Genomic DNA, 20,586 nt, shown 5'->3' with positions numbered 1-20,586 from the left:
AGTAGATGGCAAGCATTACTTTAAGAAAACTAAACACATGGAAATTCAGATATTCAAAAGAAAAACTACATAGGCTATAAATTCAAATCCAGATTTCAACAAACTCCATATTTAGTAAAGTGCGCATTAATGTGGTTTTAGTACATATGATAATTGGTGCCCAAGGCTTTGCCGGGAGAAAGCCCTCCTGTTGGTAATGTTCTCACCTCCACCAGGGTGGTAGTTACATGCGTATACTCATTTGAGGATAATTTATTGAGCTGTATACTTATATTTTGTGTAGCTTTCTTTATATATACTTCAATAAGAGCTTAGAGAGAAAGAAAAATAACCCTGAGAGCCTCCCACCCCAGATAAAGATTAAATAGAACATGTGGCAGTCGCTTAATCAAAAATTGTGCAAATCAACAACAGTCAAAAAGAGGCTTCATAGTGTTTGCAATCAAACTCTGGGAAACACACAGACATAATGAATGCCAGACATTTCTCTATGTGGGTAGCGGGGCAGCATATGTTCTGAAAGAATCAGAGCCAGCAGCGGGAAGCTCAGCTTCCAGAATAGCTCATCTTGGTTTCACAAACCCACCCATGCCTGAAAAGATAAATGCTAAACCCTATACTGAAAATCTAATTGGTCTCTTGGCTTGGTGTGGAGAAAAGAGAAAATGATATAACTCAAAGGTCATGTCCCTTTTTCATCCAGGTTTCTTTAAAGTTGAAGTAAATATTTTAGCCTTCCTGGGATTCACTAAAGAGCTTGCCATAAATTAAGAATGAGGACCTGGCTCTGAAACTCAGACAGCCCTTAACCCTAGTGGGATGTTCAGCTCAAGGGGTGGGGGAGGGCCTTTAGTTCAAAATCTCAATTCAAAACCCAATATTTTAGGAAGATGTGCTAGTGCTAATCATGGCAGGGAATCTTCATTCTGCAATTTGAGATATGGCATCAGTCCTTGTCCAGGATAACAGGCTCTAAGGGCACATGGGCATTTCTGTGCAGCACATTCCAGAACGAGGCTCACAAGGGATTACCTATGAACAACTGTTAGCAATTCTCCTGACAACACCACTTATGCTAGCTAGTGTCCTTCTGCCTGTCTATCTACCTATCACTTTGTCCTAGAAATGGATCAGGGCAGCAAGAGCATTAGATCCCAGGTCAGGAAAATAAGGGTTGACTCTTTCTCCCCACTACTGACATGGAACACTGAACGAGTCACCTTGCCCTTTCAAGTCTTGGTGTGAGCATCATAATTTCTAAAATAGAGACAGTAAAGTAACTTCTACTTATTTCCTGGGGTGTGGTGATAACGGAATGAGATACATGTGACTCCCAAATCGCAGAGCGCTCTGCTAATGCATCTTCTTGCTAGAGAGGAGCTATGTGGGAGGAAAGGGGACACACATGAGATCCTGCTAAAGTATTCACTAATGGCCAGGTCTTAAGATCATTTGGGTCACAGCGGCTACGTCAGTGGAGGTCTGAAAGGTGGAAGGATTCAGGATGTAGACAAAGCCCATAAAAGAAAGCCTTCTGGCTTCATCCAAAGTACTAAGGACAACAGTAGCACCAGAGGGTGGCATTTGTAGGATTCTGGAAAGCTGTTCCTTACCTCTGAACCTGTTGGAGAACATTGTGCCCCAAACGTCATTGTGTAGACAGCTCTGCAGAGAAAGGAGACTGGCAAGCTATTTAGCAATGCCTCTTTCTCCAAAAGCAAATTTTACCTGGCAGAAACACACCCAAGGCTGCCCAAGAAGAGGTTTCCCTCTGACCTGTGCATTTTTAGGGACCTCACTTGGCACAGGGATGGGGCTGGAGCCACTAGGGCCACAACCTTTGGGAATCTTGCCCCCAAATTTCCACTCACAGTATTCCTAGGAACAAATGTGAGGAGGCCTTTGACTGAGCATCCTATGACTATGGAGCTCTAGAAAGGTCATCATAGGTCCTGAGAGCACAGTGACTAAGAGTCTGCAGCCATGCTGTCCAATAGAGATTTGTGTGATGATGGGCATGTTCTCTGTCTGCAGTGGCCAGGAGGAGCCACCAGCCACATGTGGCCATGGAGCACTCCAAACAAGGTGAATGCCACTCAGAAATTGAGTTTTAAATTGTTTGATTTTAAGTAATTTCCATATAAATCTAAGTAGTCACACATGGGGGCGACTGGGTGGCTCAGGCGGTTAAGCAGCCGACTCTTGATTTTCGCTCAAGCTGTGATCTCAGGATCATGAGATCAAGTGCTGAGCATGGAGCCTGCTTAAGATCCCGTCTCTCCCTCTGGTCTTCTACCCCTCTGGCTTGCACACATTCATTCTCTCTCTCTCTCTCTCAAAAATAAATGAATAATAAATAGTCACACATGTTTAGAGGCTGCCGTATTGGACAATGCAGGCACAGACTCTGGAATCAGACTGGGTTCAAATCCTGGTACTGTCACTTACCCATATGACCTCAAGGAAGTATTTAATCTCTCTAAACCCCCTCTTCCCGTGGAAGCAATGGAAATGCTGTTAGTACTTACCCTGGAGGGTTGGTGTGAGACTTGCATGAAATGATGGACATAAATCCACAGAGCCCAGCAAACAGGGAGTGTTCTCAATATCTCATCATTAGATACTCAGAAACTCTGGCCCAGTCCAGAATTCTGAAGAATCCCACCAATACACCAAAGAGTTTACCTGTGAAGAAGATGTAGGTGGAGCCTGTTTTGGTCTCGTCTTTCCTGCAGATGTACCCGTGACAGAGCTGCCCCCAACAGCTGAACTCGCCCGTGTCGGCCGCCGTGGAGTTGACAAGGGTCAGCTGGCCATAGCGCTCGTGCTGCTTCACGCTGTCAATAAAAGCAAAGCCAGCTCACCTGGGCTGGGGCCTTGCAGCCCCCACTCTCCGCGACACTGTTCCCATACGTAAATCCCTGGTGGCCCAGGCAGCGTGCCCTCTCAGAGGGCACAAACTATGAAAAGCAGACTTGGGGGAAACGTGTTTGTAGGGGTAGGGTGGTAGTCAGAGAAGCTTCTAAAAAGAAGAAATGACAATTATGTTTACAACTAGAGGAAATTCTGGAGTTTAAGTAAAATTACTGGTACATTAGCCACACACCCAGAGAAACTAAAAAGACTAAAAGAGCTCTGGGCAGGTGTTGCTTCTCAGGAGTTGGTTTAAACAGCAGTCAACATGAATGAAAGCACACACCATTATCCAGTATGCAAGATCTCTGGGATCAACAAGCATAAATCTCTGAATATGAGCTTGGAATCTCTGAGATGCCACATTATTATAATAAAAATTAAAACTTCCCTTTGGAAGTTTGGGGGGGAAAATGCTTGGTTGCTAAGATCCTGAGCCCCAGTGATGCAGCCCGCCTCTGACACAGTATTTAGAACTTTGGGGCATTTAACTTTTCCTCTAGCCTCACACACTATTATTTCTACTTTAATTTTTTTCATTTTGTCCCTTGTATTTTTATCCTGTTGCATGTGAATATGTTTGCAAACTGCTTCAGTTCCTTCTGAAATGAGGAGAGACATAAATGTTAACATTGAACACTTTTATTAGCTGATCATAATGGTAATTAATTATATGATATTGTGACAGGAGCCCAGATGTTTCATCAATGGAACAGATGTTCCCCTGCGGCTTATGAGCCTCTGCATGTAGGGATGCCAAAAGAAATGGTTTTAATCTGAGGATGCATCTCAAATATCTAAATGGCTCACCCCTCTGAGGTCCATATGCTTTTGTGATGTAGTTGAGATTCTCCTGTTTGTATTTTGCAGCAACGTCAGTGTGGTCACCATGTTAAATTTAGCACACAACAAAACGTCAGGTTGGTCCTAAATGCAGCCCTGTTCTGGTTCACCACTGAATGGCTGCTTTGCCCACCAGTTCTGCCAAGAGGTGCCTCTGTACTCCCACTCCATCAACTGCCTCCTTTCAACCGAACGGAAATCTCTCCTCCTTCAGGAAGCTTTTAATTAGAATCAACTCTGGATTTCTCCTAGTGATGTAATTAGCTCCCTTGCTCTCTCATGGGTGCCTCAGACACCCATGGCTTCCTGTTATTACAATGGATGGTAAAAACTTCTGAGGGCTGGGACTGTGCCATATTTGCTTTATATTCCCTAAGCAATAAATCTGTGCAGAGCACACTGTAAAGATTCCCTAGAAATGAGGGCATTGAAATTGAATTGAACCACAGGGTTAGAACTGGAAAGACTCTTAAAAAGAAGGCATCCTGGGCAGCCCGGGTGGCTCAGTGGTTTAGCACTGCCTTCAGCCCAGGGCCTGATCCTGGAGACCCGGGATCGAGTCCTACATCAGGCTCCCTGCATGGAGCCTGCTTCTCCCTCTGCCTGTGTCTCTGCCTCTCTCTCTCTCTCTCTCTGTATCTCTCATGAATAAATAAATAAAATCTTTAAAAAAAAAAAAAAAGGCATCCATTCAGTGATATATGGAAAAAAGAAAGTACTGGAGAGCTGGGTGAAGAAACTGGATGAAGAAACTGAGCCTCAGAGAGAAGTGACTTTCTTGAGACCCACAACTGGAGGACACTAAGTAAAAAACTTGAATCAATTAAGTATGTACTGAATAGCCACTCATTAGATAAGCAAATGCATATAAAGCACTGCATGCCACACCAGGTTCATTGTATTGTTCTGATTATAGCTTAATTACATATAATTGCAGACTAGTAGTAACTATTGTGACTACCAGATGTAGTCAATGACAAATAATACACACCCAACACTGGAGATAATTAGCACAGCAAATAAGAGTAGATCTCAAAGATACTACAATCCAGGCAAGGGGTTAAGACTAATATACATGAAAGGATCAGGGAATGACAAAAGGGGAATTCACAACAAGAACAATAGGAATTCTGAAAAGGGATTCATCCCCGTGGGTTGAAGAGGCTGAAGGCAGCTTTGAGGAGGAGGTGAGACAAACTGGCCTTTTAAAGGCCGGGGGTGGAGTGGCAGGGAAATGAGCTCACTTGCTCAGGAAATTACAGCACCAGCAGGGCTGGGATGGACCTGGTCTGCTCATTTTACCTCAATGCCATGGCCTGAGTGCCTGGTGGGTGGAAGGCACTCAATACTGATTTGGGGATTTAATATATTATCACAGAGGAGATGGTGGGAGGGGGTTGGGAGTCACCAGGCATCTGCTTGAGAACAGGCAGCAGAGATCCTCAGATTTGGAGGTGTTAAGTGGTGGCCCACATTAGCCAGGGCAAGAGTGAGGAGAACACACGTGGGAGAGGCAGGAGGAAGAGGGGGAGGTAGGACTGAGAGCCTGTCACTGTGATGAACAGCAAGGGAAGTGCTGGGGCCAGTCTGGGTGTTGGCAGAGGAATGGAAGCAAATTCAAGGCATTTTTTCTTGGGAGACATTTATGACAGACCAGGTATAAGAGGTGGAAGAAAGAGATATATTAGTCATGACCACTTAATTTGTATTTCTATGTGTCGGCAAGAATGGAGTTTTAACCAACTGAGATGGAATCATTGAGAAGAGAAAGGAGATTAGGGGGCAAAATAATAGATCAGCCACTGGAGATTTTGAATTTGTGATGAATTTGGGTCACTGAAGTGTGGATATCAGTTGATGTGACAGTTGGAAACACAAGCCGGGACACAGAAAAGATGAAACAGTACTAGATTTGTATTTGGGGGAGTCATCTCCAGAGTAAAAAGTGAAGCTAAAAGAATGAACTCAACAAGAGAAAACATAGAAAAGAAATAGAAGATTGAGGACAAATCTACAGCCAAAATGGGGGCCCAACAGGAAAAGGAAATGTAGATAGAAGAGAGAAGAAGCAAGAAAGTATCTTCAAGGATAAGGGTCAAGAAATGGATGCTTGAGCTATATGTTGGCAAATTGAATCCCAATAAAAAATTTTTTTAAAAAGGAAAGATGGATGCTTGAAAGCTTCATATGCCTTTAAGAGAGATTCATGAACACACACACACACACACACACACACACACACACACTTCATTTGGCAGAATGATAGTTTCTGGCAATGACCAAAAGGGTATTTTCATTTGGGAGGATAGTGCTGGCATTCAGCAGATAAAAAATGGAAAGGTAGAGAGAAAACAGAGGTGGTTATCTTCCTAGGTGGACCAAAATATCTGACCACACTCCCTGTAGAGCTCAGAACTGGGGTATAAAATCAGTATTTTGTTGATAAATGTTGAGCACCTTCTACAGACCCAACACTTGCTAGCACTGTAGTGATAGAAAGTAGAAGATGCCATTCCTACTAGGAAAGTAATTGGGCACATAAAAATTTAGCACTTGGGAATAACCCTAGCATCATGAAATCTACATGTTGTATCTTTAGCAGGATTGGGGGTGGAAGGAAGGAAATCCGCTGGAAAACATTTCTGGATTTTTCCACCCCCTCTTGTATGCAAACAATATAAAACAGGAAACAAATTATTTAGCAGGATTACAGTTTAAATGCCTGGATTTAAAATGTCCATTTCTTTTAATGGTCTCACATAGTCCAAGCAGGAGGCTACCCAAAGGGGTGGACTATGACCTAAGGACTCTGGGGACAGAGTCTGCACACTGAAATGGAGACTAGAATTCACAGAGCCCTGCAAAGAACTGGGAGACACTTCATATAAAGACTTTCCCCTTCTCTTATAACCATTTAACAAATCCCCAGGAATGGAACAGTGGATGGTGTAAAGTTTGAGTGGAGAAAAAGAGGTGCCATGACAAAGTATCCCCCCAAATTATATTTAAGATAAACAGAATTTGCACTAATTAGAGGCAGCTCTGAACATCCCAGCACACCTCTGCTAGGTCTTTCTCTTCCAGACCTGGCCCAATGAGCTCAGTGATGGGCAAGTCCAAGTTTCAAAGAGTATTTAAAATTTAAGGGCAGGGGGATCCCTGGGTGGCGCAGTGGTTTGGCGCCTGCCTTGGCCCAGGGCGCGATCCTGGAGACCCGGGATCGAATCCCACATCGGGCTCCCGGTGCATGGAGCCTGCTTCTCCCTCTGCCTGTGTCTCTGCCTCTCTCTCTCTCACTGTGTGCCTATCATAAATAAATAAAAAAAAAAATTTAAAAAAAAAATAAAAAAAATAATAAAATTTAAGGGTATTTAATATTTAGGACTGTGGGGGTACCTGGTTGACTCAGTCACCCAGCATCTGTCTTTGGCTCAGGTCATATCTCCGGGTCCTGGGATTGAGCCTTGTGTTGGGCACCCTGCTGGTGGAGAGTCTGCTTCTCCCTCTGCCCCTCCCCCTGCTCTCTCTCTCAAATAAATAAAATCTTTTAATAAAATAAAAAATAAAATATAGGGCTGTGTATGTGCATCCACACATGAGTATACATGTGGCCTTTACAAACAGTCTGTTCCTATTAATAGAGGCTTGAAGCTTCTAGCATGTTGCCCAGCCTACTCTTTTCTGGAGGGGTAAGAAGGCTATGTCATGGGATAGAAAAGGAGGTTGATAACTCTCAAAGTTAGGGACCACTGTGGATCTCACCTGGCCAGTGACCAGGTAATGATGGTGGGGTCCATGTTCTAACCTTTCCCTAAGACTCTATAAGCCAAGGGCAGTAGGTAAGCTCTGGATTACAAAATAATTATCAGTCCCATAAATACTTAATGAGTGCAAATTAAATGAGAGATTCCAAAGTAGACAGTAAGGGACACAATGTTATCTAAATAGCTTCTTCCTTTCAAGTTTCCCATATACAAAATGCCATGGAAGTCCAAGAAGGGAAACCAGGAAAAGCTTCTGGGCTGAGAAAGTCTTGAGAGAAAAGAAAGATTTCAACATATAGAGTAGGAGGGCATGCATTCCAAGTTAAGGAGATCCCCTGAAAAGAAACAAAAGGTACTTTTTCGTATGATAAAGAAATAGTTGACTGGAACATAGGTGGACAGAGGTCTATGGTGACAGGCAGCAGTCACCTGAGGCTTAAGATCATAGACTCTGGAGCCAGATTGATGGGATTTAAAGCCTAGCTCCACCAGTACCTTCAGACTCCTTAGCTAGAGCTCCTGCCTTTCACAGGCTGACCACACCTACTTCTTCAGACTTGAATTAACAATAGATAACATTTAGGAGTGTGGGACATTGCACTAAGCCCTTTGAATAAGTTCAGGACTTAGAACAGTGCCTGACACAGAGTAAGAGCTTAATATATTTTGGATATTGCTAATTATTATGGTCCTTTAGTTCTCATGACCAATTAGGATGGAGGCGTTATTTTTCCTCTTTTACTGATGAGGACATTGAAACTTAGAGAAGTATCCTGTCCACTGTTTTCAAAGTGGGAACAGTAGAGCTTCTAATCTTAGTGTTATGAAGACTCAGCTTAAAATGTTTGTAAATGAAAAGGGCATGGGTTTCTATCATACTGAAATGAAGCAACCTAAAGGAATTTTGACTGAGGGATGGTGCCTCTAACTAGCTTGCAAATCCTATTGAATATGGACACACACCTCAAACAAAAACATAAAAGATCTGATTAAATTACCTGAGTAATATTCTATCCTATTTTCTATTTAAATGGCCAATTAACAGTTCAGTGAGTAATTGAAGGGAACAAGAGCAGGAAAACAACTAGTCATTAAATATCTACTGTATAGGGATGAATGGGTGGCTCAGTGGTTGAGCACCCACCTTCAGCTCAGGTCATGATCCCAGGGTCCTAGGATGAGTCCCATATCGGACTCCCTGAGGGAAGCCTGCTTCTCCCTCTGCCTGTCTCTGCCTCTGTCTCTCATGAATAAATAAATAAAATCTAAAAAAAAAATCTACTGTATAATGGACAGTACCTAAGGCACACATTACTTTTTCTCAATCCCATGAGATGGAGATGATCAAACTAATAATAATACATAGGTAGTGCTTAGTAGTGTTAAGCCCTGGTTTAAGCATTTTATAGATTTTGACTAATTTCATCCTCATAAAAGCTTTGTGAAGTAGGTGCTATTATCTGCCCCAAGTTATAGGTGAGCAAATTGAGGCCAAAGAGGCTAGGTAGCTTTCCCGAGTTAAGTGTTAGAACCACAGAAGAAGAATTAGAAGGTTAGTTTGAATAACGTTCCCAGGGCCACTCAACTATATGAGCCCAGATATTTTGCAATGGAGACTGTGTTGCCTCTATTGACATGAAACAGAAGCATAAGGAGTAAGGGGGAAAGATGCAATCCAGAATCATCCTCGTTCAACATTCACTTCAAAAAATTAATTATTTATCTTCTACCACATGCAAGGAACTATGCCAAGTATCAAAGGAGATAAAGATTCATGTATATTTGCTTGTTCATATTTCAAGTGTTTGTACAGGGCTTGTGTTTAAGCTTCTTTTTAAGAATGTGTCAGAAAATAATTGTTCCACGATACTCTGGGAATGGAGCCATATCAACAAAGTACAACCCTGGGAAACAGACAGCTGGTAAAACATACCAAAGTTTCACAGTTTATGATTTTAAAAAAATGATGAAAAGAAATATGTATGAGAAACTAGTAGAGAACCAAATATGCAAAATGAGGAACTAAGTGAATATAGTTTCAATATCAGAAACTAAGCTGAAACATCCTTCCCTCCTTCTTTCTTTCCTTCCTTCCCTCTCTCCCTCCCTTCCCTGTCTCTCTGCCCTTCTCTCCCTCACTGCCCCCTTTCTCTCCCCTACCTCCTTCCCTCTATTCTTCCCACTGTATGTTTGAGGACTATTCAAGGACCTACTCAAAACTCTTGCAATATAACTACCATATTTCTATTCCAACAACAGGTTATGTTCATGTATGTGAATGGGACTCAGGATTTTTCTACTATAATGACTTATGCCAGATTCTTCTATATTTTTAAAAAAAGAAGTAATAGAAGGACCCTGAGCTCACCTCCTCCCAGAACACAACAAAACTATAATTACATATAGAACAACTTATCTCTGGAAACACCTTGAAGGCTAGCAGAGCAGCTTTATAGATATAAGAAAAAGCAACACTAGATATAAAGCAACTATAGATATAAAGAAAAAGCCACACTGAGATAGGGAGAAGGGTCAAAGACATGGTCTAGTCAGGACACACAACCCTGGAACAATGAGGAGGTACTCCCTGAGGAGTGAGAGCTTCAAGCCCCACATCAGGAACCCCAGCCCTGGGGACCTAAAATAGGAAGATGAGCCCCAATAATGTCTTGCTTTGAAAACCAGCAAGGTGTAACTCCAAGAAAGCCAGAGACTATAGAAAACCAAAACTCCACTTTTAAAGGGCTTGCACACAAATTACTCCCACTAAGACCTAGCACAGAGGCAGGAGTTTGAAAAGTGCTTGGAGGGTGGGGTGGGGAAGGGCACCTGGGTGGTTCAGTCAATCAAGCATCTGCCTTCAGCTCAGGTCATGATCCTGGGGTCCTGGGATTGATTCCAATGTCGAGCTCCATGCCCAGTGGGGAGCCTGCTTTTTCCTCTCCTTCTGCTGCTTCCCTAGCTTGTACTTTCTCTTTCTCTCTCTCAAATATATATATCTTTTTAAAAAGTGTCTGAGTCATATGTCAGAGAGATTTACTGACTAATTTTTGTGAGGGCTGGAGGGGCAGGGATCCCTTGGAACTTCATCTAGGAAGGAAAGTGCTGGCAGGTATCATTTTATTTTGCTCTTCTTCTATCTACCTGGGGCAGGGGGGCCCAACACTGATGGGTGCCATTTCTGACACATGCTCTCTACCTTGCTAGCACCATTCACCCCACCTCCACAATTCTCCTGTGGACCCATCTGACCAGCAGATGCCCCACCAAAGTGGCTGCCACTCTGCCACACCCAGGAGGTGGTCTTGGCTAGGGCTGGTACTCCCCAGTTCAACTGCCATACTTGGTGGGCAACTGTGGTATGGATGGTTATCCCTCAAATGAATCACATCCTGAGAAGGGGGAGCCTGCCACATATTCCAGCACAACCACATACACCAGCACTACCACAAATCACAACTGGTCCTCACAGCTAGCTGAACCAGAGGCCATCCCTACTCTCCAGCCCTGCAGCACCTATTGCCCAGCCACAAGAAGGTGTATATGGATCACCCAGGGGACACCCCTGGAGTGCCTGGTTCTGCTGACCCTGGGAGGATTGCTTTTCTGGGCCCCAGAGGACACCTACTACATAAGGCCATTCCTTCAAGACTTATCTACCTAATAAATAGAAACAAACACAAAGAGTCAGACAAAATGAGGAGACAGAGGAATATGACAAAACCTCAGAAAAAAAAAAGAACTAAATGAAAGAGAGATAAGCAATCTACCTAATAAAGAGTTCAAAGTAATAGTTATGAAGGTGTTCACTGGGGTACCTGGGTGGCTCAGGTGGTTAAGTGAAGGTGTTCACTGAACCCAGAAAAATAATGGATGAACACAGTGAGAACTTCAACACAGAGAAATATTAAAAAGAACTCATCAGTATTTTAAAAAAAATACATTAGAGAGAATCAACACGAGATTAGAGGATGCAGAAGAACAAATCAGTAATGTGGAAGACAGAGCAGTGGAAGTCATCCAAGTGGAACAGAAAAAAATTGTTTTAATAAAGATGGTTTAAAAGACCTCTAGACAATGTTAAGCATAAAATTCACATTATAGGGATCCCAGGAAAAGAGAAAGAGAAAAGGATAGAAAACTTATGTAAAGAAATAATAGCTGAAAACTTCCCTAACCTGGGAAAGGAACTAAACATCCAGGTCCAGGAAGTGAAAAAGCACCAAATAGGACGAACCTAATAAGGTCCACACCAAGACACATTATAACTAAGCTATAAAAAAAATTAAAGAGAAAATCTTAAAAGCAGCAACAAATAAGCAACTAGTTACATACAAGTTATATACATCAGCTGATTTTTCAGTAGGAACTTTGCAGGCCAGAAGAAAATGACATATTCAGAATGCCAAAGAAAAAGTTTGCAATCAAGAATACTCTTTCCACCCAGGTTATAATTTGAAATTGGAGAAGTAAAGAGTTTCCCAGACCAAGAAAAGTTAGAGGAGTTCATTACCACTAAATAGACTTTACAAGAAATGTTAAAAGGATTCACTGGAGAATGAAAAAAATATCAATGATAAAAGTAAATGTATACGTAAAGCTACTGGATCAACCATTTATAGAGCTAGTATGAGGGTTAAAAGACACAAGTAGTAAAATCAACTATACCTACAATAATTAGTTAAGGAGTATACAAAATAAAAATACGTAAGATATGATGTCAAAAACATAAAACATGGCAAGGGAGAATAAAATTTAATGCTTTTAGAATGCATTCAAACTTCAGTGACCATCAACTTAAAATAGGCTATTATACACATAGGTTGTTATATACAAATTTCATGATAAAAAAAACACAAAGGGAAGATACCAAGAAAAAAAGTAACAGAGAACTAAAAAACAACCAGAAAAAAAAATAGCAATAAAAACATACCTATCAAGAATTACTTTAAATGTTACTGTACTAAATGATTCAGTCAAAACATATACAGTGAGGGGCACCTGGGTGGCTCAGTGTTTGAGCATCTGCCTTTGGCTCAGGTAGTGATCCTGGGGTCCTGGGATCGAGTTCTGCATCAGGCTCCCTGCCGGAAGCCTGCTTCTCTCTCTGCCTATGTCTCTGCCTCTCTGTGTCTATCATGAATAAATAGGCAAAATCTTTTTTAGGCATATAGTGAATGAATGGGTAAAAAAAAAAAAATAAGATTCCTTTATGTGCTGCCTACAAGAGACTCACTTCAGACTTAAAAGCACATTTAGACTGAAAATGAAAAGATTTTTAAAAAGACATCCCATAAAAATGGAAATGAAAAGAAAGCTGACATAGCAATATTTATATCAGACTTTAAAACAAAGACTATAACAAGAGACATAAAAGGGCATTATATAATGATAAATGGATCACTCCAAGGGGATATAATGATTATAAATATCTATGCACTCAACATTGGAGCACCTGAACATAAAAAGTAAATAATAGCAGTCATAAAGGGAGAAATTGAGAGTAATACAATGACATTAAGTGACTTTTAACATTCCATTTACATCAATGGATAGATTATCCAGACAGAACATCAATAAGGAAAGAGTGGATGGCTTAGTGAAGTGTCTGCCTTCAGCTCAGGTCATGATCCCAAGGTCTTGGGATCGAACCCCATAACACACTGAGTCCCTGGTCAGTGGGAAGTCTGCTTCTCTCTCTCCCTCTCCCTCTGCTTGTTGCTCCCCGCTGCTTGCACTCTCTCTCTAATAAAAAATAAAATAAAAATAAACAGTGGCCTTAAATGAAACATTAGACTACATAAACCTTGTAGATATACACAGAATATTTCATCAAAAAACATCAGAATGCACATTTTTTAAAGTGCACAAGGAACAGTCTCCAAATTAGGTAACATGTTATGTAACAAAACAAGTCTCAATAAATCCTATCAAGCAGTTGGTCTTTTCTAATCACAACAATCTGAAACTAGAAAATTTCACAAGAATAAAACAGGAAAAAACACAAATGAGGCTAAATAACATGCTACTAAATAATCTGGATCAATGAAGAAATCAAGAGGAAATTTTATAATACCTTGAGAAAAATTAAAACGGAATCACAATGCTCCATAATTGGAGGGAGCAGTATATAGTGACACAGACCACCTAAAGAAATAAGATAGAAAATAAACAATCTAACCATACATTTAAAGTAACTAGAAGAAGCATAACAAACAAAACCAAAGTAGTATAAGGAAGAAAATAATAAAAGGAGAACAAAAATAAATAAAATATGTACTATAAAAAAGTGAAAAGATCAATGAAACCAAGAGCTGTTTCTTGGGAAAAAAAGAAACAAAATTGATAAAGCTTTAGCCAGACTCATCAGGAGAAAAAAGAGAAAGGGCTCCAAAAAAATCAGAAATGAAGGAGAGGTTACAACTGATACTACAGAAATACAAAGGAGTAAGAGATGCTGCTATGAACAATTATACACCAGCAGCTTGAAGAGTCCAGAAGAAAAAAATTAATTCCTGGAAATATGCAGTCTTCCAAGACTAAAATCAGAAAGAAATAAAATACCTGCACAGAATGATTATTAGTAATAAGATTGTAAACAAAACCTCCCAACAAAGTCCAAGACCAGACAGCTCCAGAGGTGAATTCTGCTAAACATTTAAAGAAGAGTTAGCAGCATACTTCTCAAACTAGTCCAAAAAATGAAAGAGAAGGAATGCTTCCAAATTCATTCTACAAGTCCAGCATTATCGTAAAAACTAAACCAGACAAAGATATTATTAAAAAAAGAAAATTATAGGCCAATATACCTGATGAACACAGATGCAAAAATTCTCAAGTATCAGGAAGCCAAATTCAAATATACCTTAAAAGAATGATACAGCAATTCCATCTGTAGGAATAAATCATAGCTACCTATATGTTTACTGCAGCAATGACTCAGATAGGAAAAGTGAGAAATAATCTGAAATTCTAACAATAGGGATTTAGTTAAACATAGTATGGCATTATAGGCATAACACAGAAAAGTATGCATGATATGTTAGGGAAAAAACTAATCATAAAACAGTTTGTACATTTTGATACAATTATTTTATATATAAAAATAAAACTGGAACCTTATATCTAACAGGGATAGAAAAAGAACAAAGTGCAAAGTCAGTAGGAAGAAGTAAATAAAAGATGACAGCAGAAACAAATGAAATAAAGACTAAAAAACAATACAACAGAACAATGAAATTAGGAGATGGTTTTTTGAAAGGATCAACAAAAGTAATAAGTCTTCAGCCAGACTCATTAAGAAAAAAAGAGAGAGAACTCAAAATCAGAGATGAAAGAGAAGTAACAACCAACACATCAGACACACAAAAGATTATAAAAAAATATTATGAAAAATTACATGCCGACAAATTGGACACCCTAGAAAAAAACGGATAAATTCTTAGAAGCATATAACTTTCCAAAACTGAATCAGAAAGAAATAGAGAATTTGAACAGACCAATTACCAGCAATGAAATTGAATCAGTAATCAAAAAACTCCCAACAAACACAAATCCAGGACCAGAGATCTTCACAGCTGAATTCTACCTAACATTTAAAGAAACCATACATATTCTTCTCAAATTATTTCAAAAAACACAAGAGGAAGGAAAGCTTCCAAATTCATTCTATAAGGCCAGCATTACCCTGATACCCAAACCAGGCAATCACTACCAAAAAAGGAAACCAAATACCAATATCTCTGATGAATCAATGTAAAAATCCTCAACAAAATATGAGCAAACCAAATCCAACAATATACTTAAAAGATCATTCACCATCAAATGGGATTTATTTCTAGGATGCAAAGATGGTTCAATATATGCAAATCAATCAACCTGACACATCACATCAACACAAGAAAGGATAAAAAATTTGACCATCTCAATAGAGTCAGAAAAAGCATTTGAAAAAGTACAACATCCATTCATGATAAAACTCTCAACAAGGTAGGTTTGGAGGGAACGTATCTCAACATAATAAAGGCCATATATAATAAACACACAGCTAACATCACAGTGGTGAAAACTGAGATCTTTTCCCATAAGATCAGGAACAAGAGCTGGATGCCCATTCTTATCACTTTTATTCATCATGGTACTAGAAATGCTAGCTATAGCAATCAGATGAAAAAATAAAAAGCATCAAAATTGGTAAGGGAGAAGTAAAATTTTCACTATTTGCAGATGACATGACTTATATATTGAAAACCCTAAAGAGGGCAGCTCCGATGGCTCAGCGGTTTAGTGCCATCTTCAGCCCAGGGTGTGATCCTGGGAACCTGGGATCAAGTCCCACGTCAGGCTCCCTGCATGGACCCTGCTTCTCCCTCTGCCTGTGTCTCTGCCTCTCTCTCTGTGTGTGTCTTGCATGAATAAATAAATAAAATCTTAAAAAAGAAAAAGAAAACCCTAAAGATTCCACAAAAATACCTACAAGAATTGATAAAGTCAGTAAAGCCACAGGATAGAAAATTAATATACAGAAATCTGTTGCATTTCTCTAAACTAGTAATAAATCTGCAGAAAGAGAAATTAAGAAAATAATCCCATTTACAATTGCACCAAAAATAATAAAATACTTAGGAATAAACGTAACCAAGAAGGTGAGAGACCTGTATTTCCAAAATTATAGAACACTGATGAAAAAAATTGAAGATGGGACAAATGGCAAGATAGTCCATGCTCATGAATTGAAAGAATTAATATTGTTAAAATAAAAGAATTAATATTGCCCTAATATTAGGGCAGCATGGGTGGCTCAGCAGTTTAGCGCCACCTTCGGCCCAGGGTGTGATCCTGGAGACCCGGGATGGAGTTCCACGTCGGGCTCCCTGCATGGAGCCTGCTTCTCCCTCTGCCTGTGTCTCTGCCTCTCTCTCTCTCTCTCTCTCTCTCTCTCTCTGTGTGTCTCATGAGTAAATAAATATTTTTTTAATGTCCATATTACCCAAAGCAATCTACAGATTTAATGTAATCCCTATCAGAATAACAATAGCATTTTTCATAGAACTAGAACAAATAATCCTCAAATTCATATAGAACCATAAAAGACCCCAAATACCCAAAGCAATCTTGAGAAACAAGAACAAAGCTGGAGATATCTCAATCCCAGATTTCAAGATACACTCTGTAGCTATAATAAGTCAGTATAGAACTGGCACAAAAATAGACACATAGGTCTTTGGAACAGCAGAGAGAGCCCAGAAATAAATCCACACTTACATGGTCAAGTAATCTATGACAAAGGAGGTAAGAATATCCAATGGGTAAAAGACAGTGTCTTCAAAAATGGTGCTGGAAAAAGTGGAAAGCTACATGCATAGGAATGAAACTGAACCACTTTCTTATATTACACACAAAACTAAACTCAAAATGGATTAAAGACCTAAATATGAGACCTGAAACCATAAAACTCCCAGAAGAAAATATAGGCAGTCATTTCTTTGATATCAGGCATAAAAACATTTTTCTAGGTAAGTCTTCTCCTGAAACAAAAGCAAAAGTAAACAATTGGGACGACACAAAAATAACCATCAACAAAAGTAAACAACCTACTGAACAAGAGAAGATATTTGCAAATGATCTATCTGATGAGGGACTGGAACTCAAAATATATGAAGTCCTATATAACTCAGCATCAAAAGAACAAATAACCTGACTAAAAAATGAGTGGATGACCTAAACAGACATTTTTCCAAGAAAGCCATACATACAGATGGCCAACAGACACATGAAAAGATCCTCAGCATCACTAATCATCAGGGAAATGCAAGTCAAAACCCCAATGAGGTATCATCAGTAAGAACAGCTACAATAAAAAAGACAAGAAATAAATCTTGGCAAGGATGCGGTGGGAAAGCAACCCTCGTGCAGCGTTGGTGGGAATGCAAATCGGTATAGCCGCCATGGAAAACAGTATGGAATTTCCTCGAGAAATTAAAAACAGAATTATCAGATGATCCAATAATTTCACTACTGAGTATTTACCCAAAGAAAACAAAAACACGAATTCGCTAAGATGTATGCATCCCTAGGTTTATCGCAGCATTATTTACAAGAGCCAAGATATGGAAGCAACCCAAGTGTTTTATCAAGAAATGAGTGGATAAAGGCGATGTGGTATATATACAGTGGAATATTACTCAGCTATAAAAAAAAGAATGTAGAAAGATCTTGCCATTTGCAACAACATGGATAAACCTAGAGGGTATAATGCTAAGTGAAATAAGTCAGAGAAAGACAAATAGCAGATGATTTCACTCGTATGTGGAATTTAAGACACAAAACAAATGAACAATGAAAAAAGGAGACAAACAAACAAATAAAAACCCAGACTCTTAAATACAGAGAACTGCTGGTTGGCTAGAAGGGAGGTAGGTAAGGGGACAGGTGAAAGAGTAAAGGGGATTAAAAGTATGCTTATCATGATGAGCACTGAGTAACATACTGAATTGATGAATAATTACATTATACACTTGAAACTAGTATAACATTATGTGTTAATTATAACCTAATAAAAATAAAACTAAAGCTGGAAGATTCTATGCTACGGTGTTAACAGTGGATCTTGGGGTTTTTAGCAACCTCTTCTTTTTACTAACCTATAATTTCTAACTTTCTAAATTATATAAACTTGATTATTTGGTAATAACAAAATAAAAACTATAATAAAAGCAAAGCAACTTAAAACCATTTATAAAACTTTAGAACAGATATTCTATAAATATGTGGTCATGGTTGACTCTTTTGTAGTTTAAAAATCTGGAGGTGAGTCATTTTTTTTTTTTTTTATGTTGCCTTTCTAGCATGTGGATTCCAAAAGGCAGGAGCAGTAGAGATTCATTTGGAGGCCCGAAAAATCCAGTCTATTATTTTGTTCTGATTAAGAAAAATATTGCCAGTTGGAGTGTAAACGTAATTGAATACAGTATGACTTTGTTCTCAAATCTGCCCTACTCTTCTTGCACATGTAACCTGTCCAGGCTGTGCCACCTCCCTGGAACTTAATCCTGGCTTCCCAGGCTCCCAGATCTTGTTCAGGCTCCCCTCTCACCTGGTTCCCACTCTCAGTTTTGTTTTTGTTTTTTAATGGAGCCACAATTCCATCTGTCACCCAGGCTGAATCTTGATTATCAAGCTGAGTCATGACATCAATGACTCTCCATGCTGTTTCCATTCCCTACGTTTTATCAACCAATAAATTGATCTTTCCAGTAAAACGCCTCCTCTATCCCCTTCAGATATTCTACAAAACTGTCAGATATACTTTTCTAGAAACCGTTTTATTATTACCTCCAGCTTTATAATAACAGGAGCACAGAGAGTCAACTGTGGTCATCTATGCTTGGTATTCAAGTCTCCCAAAACCTCCATCATTTACCCCCCTCTCTACACAACAAAACCCCCTCCTACCCCAGACACACTGGTTTATTTCCATCCCAGTCTTCCAGCCATCTCTTTCCCACTGAAAGCCTCTCTTATTTTCCATCTGGGCTAAACCTGTTTATTCTTCAGAGTTGTATTCTTAGATCATTTGCGGGGTGCCTGGGTGGCTTAAGCGGTTGAGCTCATGCCTTTGGCTCAGGGCATGATCCCGGGATCCTGGGATCAAGTCCTGCATCAGGCTCCCCAGAGGAAGCCTGCTTCTTCCTCTGCCTGTGTCTCTGCCTCTCACTCTGTGTCTCTCATGAATAAATAAATAAAAACTTTAAACAGAACAGGATGTGCTCACAAAAAGACACCTTTGTCTACTTGAGTGTTTCCCATTTCACAAAAAAAAAAAAAAAAAAGAAAGAAAGAAAGCAAGCAAGATCATTTGTGTTCAGGGACACTTCTAAAATGGTGATATTAAGAATAGGCCCAAAATAGTGTCACTTATGTTAAGCCCCACCAAGACTTAATACCTAACCTAACTGTAATTTCAGCCTCTTCTAGGAGTGGAATTTTAAACCTATCAATCTGGAATTTCCTGATTAGCCTTAGTGAGGTCGTCTGTATGATAAACCTCCTGCCACACCCCCTGAGCCAGTGACCACGCTTGAAACTACCCTTTCTCTTCTTTTGCTAATAATTTCCTTGTCCCCACCCCTCCCCCAATTTCTGCTTACAGGAGCCCTCCATTCTGTATAGCTCTTGGGAGCCTCTTCTATTTTGTTTTTGAGATGCTACCCGATTTATGAATCTTTGAGTGAAACCAATTAGATCTTTGAATATTCCTGGTCAGATTTTTATTCTTTAACAGATTTAGTGGCAGTCATAGAACTGCCAGAGACTTCTGCTGTGGGATTTCTTTCCATGTAGCACCTGTGGCTCTTGATCACACTGCTTTGAAGAATGAAGAGGGAGACCAGATGAAGAGCGGTGGGCAGCAAAGTTTATTGAGTGATAGTACAAAGCTCCCAAAGAGGGAGGGGACCTGAGAGGACTGCTGATTTGGCATTCAAATCTAGGAGCTTCTATAGGCTCTTTGGTATGGGCTCTTTTAATCTGATTGACAACCCACTCCCCATGCACCTGTCACCCAGTCAGGTTTCTGTCCATGAGCTCCTCTACTGATCAGAGTTGTTCACAAGGGAAAGGGTGGAAGGCTCCTTCCAAAGGTTTCCTAGCCTCTGGAATCCAGAATTCATGGCTACTACTGCCCTTAGGCATGCCGGCCAGCTACAAGCCACCAGACCAAGCTGTTTGTTTAAATAAATATCCCACTGACTGTTGAGCTAGCCCCGGGGGCCTGGGTTAGGATGCTCAAGGCCATTCCAAGGCCATTCCCTTCCTTTTGGTCACAAGTCATAAGCCCTCCCCCAGTAGGAAGACCTAAAGCTAGGACACTGAGTGAAGTTGAGAATAACAGGATGAGGTCTTTTCCTTTGCAAGGGAACTTTCCTCTTAGGACAGGGGCCCCTAGTCCTGCCTGCGTTTCTTCTGACTCTCCTTCATTACTCCTAGCAGCTTTGTGGACAACAAGAACACGGGTGTGGCAGCTGCAAACACTTTGTGTTCTCTTTCTCACCCTCTCTGAGGCCTA

The 20,586-nt window shown here is 40.1% G+C and overlaps 1 protein-coding gene across 1 annotated transcript in view; it reads right to left on the bottom strand.

Annotated features, from left to right (window-relative positions):
- PDGFRL (platelet derived growth factor receptor like) overlaps positions 1–20,586 on the bottom strand; it is a 65,409-nt gene that overhangs the window by 7,923 nt on the left and 36,900 nt on the right. The window contains exon 3 of the mRNA XM_025469652.3: positions 2,686–2,837. Coding sequence (XP_025325437.1) covers positions 2,686–2,837 — 152 coding nt within the window. The remainder of the gene's footprint in view (positions 1–2,685; positions 2,838–20,586) is intronic.

The sequence above is a fragment of the Canis lupus genome, chromosome 16 (genome assembly GCF_003254725.2).
Source record: "Canis lupus dingo isolate Sandy chromosome 16, ASM325472v2, whole genome shotgun sequence".
NCBI lineage: Eukaryota > Metazoa > Chordata > Mammalia > Carnivora > Canidae > Canis > Canis lupus.
Note: the sequence above shows the minus strand (reverse complement) of the source record. Positions and strands in the feature narration are given on the sequence as shown.